Genomic DNA, 9,844 nt, shown 5'->3' on the forward strand with positions numbered 1-9,844 from the left:
TCAGAAGGAGGTCAAAGACACACGTGTTAGCCATATAGGTGCTAAATGATATATCATACTTTATTCATCATATATGATAAATGGCATTTCTCTCTAGAACAAGTGACCGACCACATTTCTTTACTGCAGGCCATTCATCTCTGTCATCAAGCTGACTTTTGACAGGACTGAGTTTATATGATGCAAGAAGAAAATAACAGCTCTTGAGATGAAGTTTTGTTTGACGGTGTCTTCAACTTGTATTTTTTTTTTTCTAGGGTTAGATTCAAGTAATTTAATCACTTGAATATAAGTGTAGTCTAACTCTTAGTTTAATTGGAAACATTATAGAACCCACAGTACTAAGAGAGTGCAGGGAGACGATATGAGCTGTCTGAATATTAATGGAGACAGGTTTAGATAAGTCTACACTTCTTCCCACTCTTTTTCAAACATGTTATTAGAGCTGCTTGTTTTCATATGTGCTACTGTTTTATTATTTTGTTTATTGATTAAGCATTTCATTGTTTGCAACAGTCAAATAATGAGTAAGTAAAGTTTAATTCACTATACATTTACTATTTAATCATGCTTATCATACCATGTAACCCTGCATTCATTTTAAGTGGTCTTAGTGAGGGAATCAAACCCCAAACATGACCCGTGGATCCCGCTTGAAGGAATAATTTGACATTTTGGGAAATATTCTCATCTGCTTTTCTTGTCAAGACTTCAATGAGAAGATTGATTTCACTCTCACATCTGTACTACAAGAAGGTCACTGCAACTATTTTAACGGTGTGTTTAGGGGAATACTACTGCATATGTGAAAACAGTCATACAAAACCTTTTGTGGCTCCAGAAGAAGCTTCATGTAATCTGATAAATGACCTCACTGAGTGGCTAAGTTGCATTATGGGTAATGTAGATGGCAGGTTTGAAAGGCAGACCACTGATTTGCACTGCACTCCTATAACACTATGGACAGTGGACACTAAAAACAATTAATCAAAATCAATCCAACCAGAGATATCACCTTTTTCATTCCACACATTCCAACCTAAGTATCCAGTAACGCATCCGTGGAGAAAAAAGTAAATATTACTGCAAGTATTCAGATGGTTCACAACACATTTATCTGTTCATGTATTTGTTTGCATCTAAACTATTTAATTACCAACACACAACATGGAACAACAAGAGGAGACAGTGATGTCATTCTGTCTGAATTAAGGTTAGTTTGACGCAGATGATGTGACGTCTTGTTGGCTGAAGACATGGTAATGTGTTTATCTTGACAGAAGCTGTGTTCATCCATCTAATGACCAGAGATAACAAACACTGTTTAAAAAGTAGGTTTGTCAGTGGAGTCCTCCCCTCACAGGTTTATTTAGGCCTAGCAGTGAGGACCCCAACCCATAATCCTCCTGCAGACACACCTGTAGAGGAGAGTATAAAGAGCCTGGACTGAAGTGAGTCACACATCAAGCTTCACAGAGTCTCTCCACAGCAGCTCTCCTCTGAAGCTCCACAGCCTCCAGACCGACCCTGAAGATGACTCCCTCTGCCAGCCTGCTGCTGCTGCTCCTGCTCGGCCTCTGTCAGGCACATCCTCTCCAGGAGGAAGGAGGCCAAGAAGAAGTAGAAGAAGAAGAAGAAGAAGTCCCAGACACCATGGACATCACCACCAGGATTCTGACCTCCAACAACGCCACCGATGAGATGCTGCTGGAAGGAGACCTGCTGGCTCCCAAGACCAGGAACGCCATGACGTGCTGGTCCCAGAGCTGCCTGTGGAGGAAAGCTTCCAACGGATTGGTGATGATCCCCTTCACCATGAGCGCTGAGTTCAGCAGCTTTGAGAGGCAGAAGATCGACAGAGGAATGAAGGCCTTCCACAGCAGCACCTGCATCCGCTTCGTCCCCCGTCAGAACGAGTACGACTACATCAGCGTGGAGAACAGAGGCGGATGTTTCTCCGCTCTGGGCAGAACTGGAGGCAGACAGGTGCTCTCTCTCAACAGGCAGGGCTGCCTCTACCACGGCATCATCCAGCACGAGATCAACCACGCTCTGGGCTTCCAGCACGAACAGACCAGGAGCGACCGCGACTACTACGTCAGGATCAACTGGGAGAACATCGACCCCAACATGGCCTACAACTTCTACAAGAAGAACACCAACAACCTCAACACCCCCTACGACTACTCCTCCATCATGCACTATGGAAGAACAGCCTTCTCCATCCAGTACGGCAGGGACTCCATCACCCCCATCCCCAACGCCAACGTGCAGATCGGCCAGAGGCAGGGCATGTCCTACTGGGACATCATGAGGATCAACCTGCTCTACAGATGCTGATAATCATGCTGATGCTTTTCTAAAGCAGCTATAACCTGTGACATCACTGCTAAAGATGGTTGTTTCTCTCAACGTGTTGGTTAAAATGTTCAGACAACAGAAAATGATGATCTGTAATAAAGCTGATGCAGAATGACTGATTGCTATCTTGTAATTTTTCCCTATTGTTGTGATAGTTAATATATTGAAAATAGTAATATGATAATACAGTAAATATTCAAAGTCTGAGTTTTAATTTCTTCTACAAAACTACACAATGGCCCTTTAGCCTCAAAGTAGTTTGGACAAAAATAATGATAATTTCTCCACAACAATGAAGAGTTGATGGGAGTTTGCTGGAGGAAACACCTCAACATAAACTGGTTTTAGATTTCTGGAGTAGGATATTTTAGACTTTATTTGAGGCATGAGCATGTTACAGTGACATGATCTCACAAGTTAGAAGGTACCAACACATGACATTGAGACATAGTTAGCTTATTAAACCATTCATGTTCATCTTAACTTTTCAGTCTGATTTTCTCAAACATTCCTTCCCTGTTAAACAAAGTGAACCTCAGTTTCATAGTACAGGGTTTTGATGGATGACATTTAATTGCTCATAATATGCAAACAGAAGTTATCATCTTGTGGAGGTCATAACTGGTTCAGATGTTATTGTGATGCCACTTCTCATTATTGAGATCCTTGTGAACATGTGTCATCCTCACTGTGTCTGCTCTGTAGCTGTCTTCTGCTAAACAGTCGCCACAAAAATGTTTTGTGAGTGTTTTGAGCCACTGAATCAACTTTGAGGAACTGATGGATACATGACTGTGTGTGTGTGTCAGTTCTTTATCTATTATGAACTGCTTCATTTGTCTGAAACCTTTACTCAACATTGAATATCATTACTGACTGGTCAGTCTTGTTGCCTGTTCCAACGTTCATTTGTACTCCATTTTATATATTTGTATTTATTTGATCTATTTGCAAGATTCTTCTCTATTGTAATGTCATTTCTATTTGTTATTTTGGAGCTAAACACCAAAGAATCTCACTGATATGATGAATCACAGCTCGCTGTCATTACCTGTCAGGTGTCAGACAGCTCAAAATGTCTGCTGTGAAGAATTATTAGAAGTGTTTGTAAGTAGGTCAATAAAAACAGTCACGTGTCTCATTTCACAAGAAGCCATCAGGTTGGTATATAGAAATGCTATGCTATGCTATATCTCGACCCAAAAGTTAGTATCGTATTCACAATGTCGACTGTGGACTGTGAGGTCTTTATTTTTTTATTGTTATATCCAAAATCTTGCATTTATTCTTATCAAAACATTTGACGACAGGATCAAAACGCTCTAAGAACCTCTACAAAACTTCAAGTTGCACTTGAGGCAAAACCACTAAAACCTGTGTGACAACTGTGGGCAGAACAGGTAGACACCACCAAGTGTTCCATTTAGAGAACCTAAAATTCTTATTTTATTAAATCAGGGCCTCTGCAGGTTTGAACAAGTCAAATTTAAGACATTTTAAGACCTCTTTCAACAAAATTTAAGACCTACATGAAGTACAAAAAAATAAGGAAAAATTACTTCCCTGAATTACTTTCAAAAATAACTGAATTTATTGCCATGAGTGCCAGTGAGTGAGTGTTTGTCAGGGTATTATAGTTTTTACATTTTCATAAGTTTTAGTACGGCTTTTAACCAACTGAACTCGATGTTCAAGCCAACACTTGTTAAATTTACCCTTTCCCATAGTTGTAGCAGATTCCACAGTCAAAGTCTTTCCAGAACTGGTGAAGTGTGCAGAGATAAATTCCGACTGGCTGTTGACAAAATGCCACTTTCTCATGTTAAGATATCACCAACTCATCTTATTGTTTTATTTTGAAAACGTACCAAATTTGAGCCCACACACTAAAGTGTGACTGGGACACTGTAAACATTTCCCCGCTCATTTCGTAGCACACGTCATAGCTTGTGGTAAATTTCGAACTGATTTCATGACATTGTACAATTGATCACAAATGTCTCAAACACCGAGACATTTACAACAACAAAAAATAACTATTTCAACATTAATTTTGAGTTAAATTTCTCCTTTTTTTTGCCTTTACTAATCAAACAACAATGGTCTCTTTCAGATTTATGTAAATAGTGGAAACAATTAAGTGATGGAACACTGAAAATTTAAACTTGGAAAAATCCAAAAAGAAAGAATAAATTGTTTCGTGTCTTATTGTCTGATACACAACATTACTTTATGGCTGAACTGGGAGGAAAACTCCCAGGTGACCTTATTTTTGCTTGCTGTAATCATGATTAGATGGACTTTCCCAACATGTCTTGGCCTTTATTACTCGTGACACTGTCTCTCAAAACTTTTAAGAAATCACAAATCCAGCCCATTTGAACGGTAGCTTTCACATTTATTACACAGTAATACCACTTTATTTTAGCATCACTTTTTTAAGACATACAACTTGATGTTGGTGGGCAAACTCAACAGATATACAAGGCTTCGAACTCAAGAACTCAGGTATCTAATCTATTTGCTCATCAAGTGTCCAATATTAGTCCGGCCCGTAGCAGGGCACACTGATTGCCACGGCACAAGCGTTCCCGCTCCATTTACCCTCAGTTATCCGGCAGATGTTGCTAAATTCTTCTCTAAACCCCGATGTTCTGCTCTCCCAGTGAAGCCACAGCAGGTCTGGCCTGTATGCAGTGCAGCAGGTAGCATGTTGTCAGAGTTCTTTAGGAGGTAATGGACACCATGTTGTTAGGACTCAGGATCTCAATCCAGTAACCATCAGGGTCCTGAATGAAGGCCAAGCCTTTCATTTTACCTGAAGGAAGAAAATAAGAGAAGCGAGGGCAGAGAAGGAATTGTTAAAACTGTAAAAATATTTTCCATTTTCAGTGTTGTGTACAAGTCAACTGAGAAAAGTATTGTAGACAAAATGTTCTCCAAAGTCTGTTGAGTTTGATCTTTTTAACCCTCCTCTGACCCTCAGATTCACATCTTACCATCATCAGGCTTCTTGACAAACGTGACTCCCTGCTCTTCAAACAGTTTGCAGGCTTCGTAGACGTCAGGAACTGCAATTCCAATATGTCCTGTAAGATTTCAGGAGGACAAACACAGACCTTTGACTATTAGATCCACACTACCATTACACATAACCACAGTTTGCTCTTGTGACCCGATACAAACAAACACATAAAAGCAAATATCTTCAGATCGGAGATCAGAAGTATTCACTATATCCTTGCAAAACATGGAGCATGACAGCTAAAGGTCCAGAGTCTAGGATTTAGTGGCTTCCAGCTCTGAAGTTGCAGACTGCAACCAAATGGAAATAAGGAATAAGTGTTAGAGGAACTGTTTCATGTTAAACCAAGTCATGGTGTGTGGCTGTTATTTCAGCTCAGTGCCATCACACACTGTATGCCTTCAGACAAGACAGTCTTTTCTTTTGGAACAACAAAATATTCAAGTTTCAACTCAGAACTGAAACAAAGCAAACTTACCAAAGCCACGTGGGTCTGAGTTTCCATTGTGGTAAGACTGGCTCTCATCAGACTCTGAGCCCCAGTTACTGTCAGACAGGAGGGATGAGAGGGAATGCAGATAGAAAGAGGAATAAATAAAAAACACTGTTTAGAGAGATCAGATCACATTTTCCGATCGTAGATTCTCCAGTTACCAACTGTGGAATTTTTGAGACCTGAAATATTTTAGATTACGATGGTGGAAGAAGGAAAAGTAAGTGAATTTATTTTCTGTCCAGACAAACTTAAGGACACAGGTTCTTACTGAGTCAGCTCGATGGTGGCTCTTCTGGAAAAGGTCCACGCTGTCTTTTCCTTCACATCAGTAGGAATCTCCTTCTTGTCTTCATAGCCCAAGAAGAAGAGAGAGAAACGCATGGAGGGGAAGTCGAACTTTTGCAGGAGCCTGGAAGATTTTGCACAGCAGAGAGAAAATTTCACCTGAGTCAACAAATCCAGCTCATGAGTGGGAAACAGTCTCAACAGCACACACAGCCAAAAATGCTTAAGATTCACTGTGTCACTTTTTAGAAATGGGTGTAGAAATAATCAACAATTAAGAGCTGAATGAAATTATCCCCACTTTCATACTCACGTCATGCCGAGGATTCTGGTGTAGAAATCCAAGGATTTAACAGGATCTTTAACCCGCAGCATAGTCTGCTGCATCATGAAATCCTGCAACACAGAAACCCAATAACAAAACTTTATATATACACACATTACACACACACACAAGTGGTCAGCAGCACTAGGAAGCAATCGCAAAGAATACATATCCAAGAGAAGAAACAACAATTCTAGTGGCTCAAAGTACGAATCAGAATGTGAGGCACCACAGTAAGTTAACTGGAAACACTCCTGGTTCATTTGTAGGTGAGCCATAGTCACCAGATCCCCAGTTGAGATGTAATGTGAAAGAGATGTATATGATATTGAGCCTTGCAGAATAAAGTACTGTATTATTATTCACAACACATCTGTTTGCAGGACATAAGAACTCTTTTTTTCTCTGCTGTCCGTTCCAACAGAAGAAAATATGTGGCAAATATGTATCCTGGCACTCGTGTGTGAAAAGTGATTTCAGCCAAACTGCACCTGTGTGTGACTAAGAGCATGTAACTCAATGATCACCACATCCATGTGAGATAAGCATCAGGCAATGCTATTATACAAAAAACACATCAGCCCGTTTACATGAGTTAGATATAAGTTCAACATGTCACACCAACACAAAAGTCTGATGATGTCCTAAATGTACTACCGCTACAGCTACGGCCAATTTGTGAGCACTATGAACACACAGAGAGCAAACAGTAGTGCAGTCAAAGTATTCAGATCCTGTATTCAAGCAAAACGTACTAATACCACTGAAAAGTCTCCACTACAAGATAAAGTTCTGCATTCAAGACCAACTAAACACACTTACAAGTTTGAAAAGACTAAAGAGTGCAGTATTTGCTTTTGAGATGTAGAGGAGCAGAAGTGTCATTTATATATGTAGCTTGCATGTTGCAGATTTGGTGGAACAGTCCCCTGATATTCTGTAGAACCACTACAGAACTACTGCCGGGTGTGTGTCTGTCTGTGTGTGTGTGTGTGTGTGTGTGTGTTTCACAACTGGGAGTTATCTCTGTGGCGACTGCTGGTTCCCCTTTCCTGTGCCCTTCCTCCAACCATGCCAGGTTTTAACTGAACAAAAAACTGAGCCTGACTAATACTGGATTAAAGGGGCCTGAGCCTAATTAAATAAACACACAGCACATTTTTTGCAACAATCCTTCATAACCATGATATGGTTATCAAACACTAGATAACAAGGTAGAATATTGTTCGGTTTAACAAGAAAATTTAGCGTCCAAAACGACATCAGTGCATTGAAACAGTTGATTTTACTTGGAATTCAACAATTAAAAAGACCCCACACATCCTTTTTTCTGCATTATTGAACAATATAGTGTCTATAAAGGATTTTGATAGACCAACATATATATCACACATCCACAGACATTCACTCTGATGCAGCATAACCCATTTTGTAAGCACATTCATGACTTTTGGCAGAGCCTCAAAAGCTAAACAGGCCTTTAGTCAGTATCTGTGAGAACGTGGAAAACTTTGTGCAGACAAACAGCAGAAATCATGCTGCAAGACAGGTGTGAGAGATGTCTATACATCCACTATTACATAACAATGTATTACTCAGAAATGCATGCATATATTTACACACAGCAGTAGCACAGAGGGAATGTTGTGTCGGTCTGTGCTTGTGTTAGCCTGCTGGACATGTTAGCTCCAGCAGCTTATGCTTGCACCACTGCCCACATTAGCCTCTTCCAGTCTCGCAGCGGCGTGTATCTCAGGTGTGACCGCGCCTAACATACCTGACGCTAACTTACCTACACTTCTTACGTTACTTCCTCTACGTAGGCGTTCACCGCACCAACTTTGGACTGAGTTTATTTCCACGCCACAAAGTTGGACTGAGAGTTTGCTAGCTTACACCAACCGCTAGCAAAAAAACAACATACACTTGATACGTGAGATAATTATGTGGCGGGTGTGGTGACATAATTATCTCACGTATAAAGTGTCTGGTGATTAGCATGTTAAACCTAATGAACTAATGTACCTGCGTGTCTCGATAATGGACGCATAGCTTGTGAACCTGCCTGGGGGACGGTGGCCCGTCGGGTTTAACAGTGTATGCTAACAGTTTAGCTCAAGTTCAACAGCCTTACCTTCGTACTCGGACATCCATCTTTACAAGCTGCCGCGGCCGCCTCGTCTGACAGACCCTTGTCGCTCATTTTAGCTTACAGACAGCGTACAGCAGGACCGCGACTCGGCCGGGTGGACTGACAGGGAGTGGGACCCAAACTGAGGGAGTCTTACATGGAGACACTTCCGGTACTGGGATTTTCAAAGTAAAGGCGCATCGCGTGCAAGGATTACAAGACAACACTGGTGGCCACTTTACTATTAAGATTGATGTTGCATGTAAAACAACAAAAAAAAAACTGGTTATTAATTACAGGATTACACTTCATTAAGCTTTAATGATCCACTTGGAGAAATATATCAACAGCAAGAATAGACAGCCATGAATAAATCCACTACAGATGATCATAACAGCAAACAGTAATATAAACAGAAATATATTTAATCAGCCTACCACTATGAGAACGCTTAATTTTCTATGGTGACTGAGCAAAACACCTTCATAAGACTAGCACTAACATCCAGCATCATTTAGGATGTACTGTGATATGTTGTGAATTGGTGCCGGTGGCCCCTCCCGACAGGGAGTCTGCATCAATAATACAATGACAGATTTCTTGCAATGATTTTGCACTGAAGGAAAAGGTGTAAATAAAGTGTTTTAAGCCCCATTCATCCCTTGTCTGTATGAAAGATTACTCTTTTTTTCCCAGGTTGTGTGTGGCCCTCTATCAATAAAGCCGGCCCCAACCTAGCCCCCTTATTAAAATTGGTCTAGAACTGGCTCTGCTGTGAATGGTACACAGTGGGTTAAAATCTAAAAATCTAAGCCTGATTGGTAAATTATCCTGACACCAATGGTCGGGCATAATTTAAAGATTCAACATCTTTCATCCATCCTCAAACCCCTCTACTTCTACCTCACTATATAATGAAGTAAGACTTAATGCAGAGGACCACCATCATTTTATCAGCCTCTTCCTGTTTTCAGGCTGTAATTTTCACATGTATCCACCTCAAAGAATCTTGTGAACAAACTCTGCTTTTAGAAGCGACTGCATACGAGGACATGTTGGGAAAAGATTTTTGTGCACTGCACTTAAACTGGAACGCAAGTTAATCAGCCGCACACCCAAAGTTTTATTTTGAAAATAAAGACAGGCAGCCCCTTTTTTTCCTTTTTTTGGAAATACTTTGTTCAATATTATGTAACCAAGGAATTTGGCCTAATGCACCAC

At 40.5% G+C, this 9,844-nt stretch overlaps 2 protein-coding genes across 2 annotated transcripts; one reads left to right on the top strand and one right to left on the bottom strand.

Annotated features, from left to right (window-relative positions):
- The first annotated feature begins 1,251 nt into the window (after nucleotides 1-1,251).
- On the top strand, nucleotides 1,252-2,340 carry LOC119018151 (high choriolytic enzyme 1-like). Its single transcript, XM_037095606.1, has one exon. The coding sequence runs from the start codon at nucleotides 1,534-1,536 to the stop codon at nucleotides 2,338-2,340; it is 807 nt and encodes a 268-aa protein (XP_036951501.1). The 5' UTR covers nucleotides 1,252-1,533.
- Nucleotides 2,341-4,735: 2,395 nt separating this feature from the next.
- On the bottom strand, nucleotides 4,736-8,802 carry glo1 (glyoxalase 1). The gene is made up of 6 exons (XM_037096726.1): nucleotides 8,627-8,802; nucleotides 6,481-6,563; nucleotides 6,151-6,291; nucleotides 5,865-5,932; nucleotides 5,361-5,450; nucleotides 4,736-5,179 (listed from the first exon to the last, which is right to left on the bottom strand). Exons 1-6 carry the CDS (start codon nucleotides 8,693-8,695, stop codon nucleotides 5,088-5,090), a joined length of 543 nt encoding a protein of 180 aa, XP_036952621.1. The 5' UTR covers nucleotides 8,696-8,802; the 3' UTR covers nucleotides 4,736-5,087.
- Nucleotides 8,803-9,844: the final 1,042 nt, after the last annotated feature.

This window comes from Acanthopagrus latus, chromosome 4, assembly GCF_904848185.1.
Source record: "Acanthopagrus latus isolate v.2019 chromosome 4, fAcaLat1.1, whole genome shotgun sequence".
Classification (NCBI taxonomy): Eukaryota; Metazoa; Chordata; class Actinopteri; order Spariformes; family Sparidae; genus Acanthopagrus; species Acanthopagrus latus.

Excerpts from the sequence above, each read along its gene's own strand:
- glo1 (XM_037096726.1), bottom strand. The coding sequence starts at position 8,695 with ATGAGCGACAAGGGTCTGTCAGACGAGGCGGCCGCGGCAGCTTGTAAA. Across the intron at positions 5,933-6,150 it reads GCCACCATCGAGCTGACTCA|TAACTGGGGCTCAGAGTCTG; the intron begins GTAAGAACCTGT and ends CCTGTCTGACAG. Across the intron at positions 5,451-5,864 it reads CTCAGACCCACGTGGCTTTG|GACATATTGGAATTGCAGTT; the intron begins GTAAGTTTGCTT and ends GAAATCTTACAG.
- LOC119018151 (XM_037095606.1), top strand. The coding sequence starts at position 1,534 with ATGACTCCCTCTGCCAGCCTGCTGCTGCTGCTCCTGCTCGGCCTCTGT.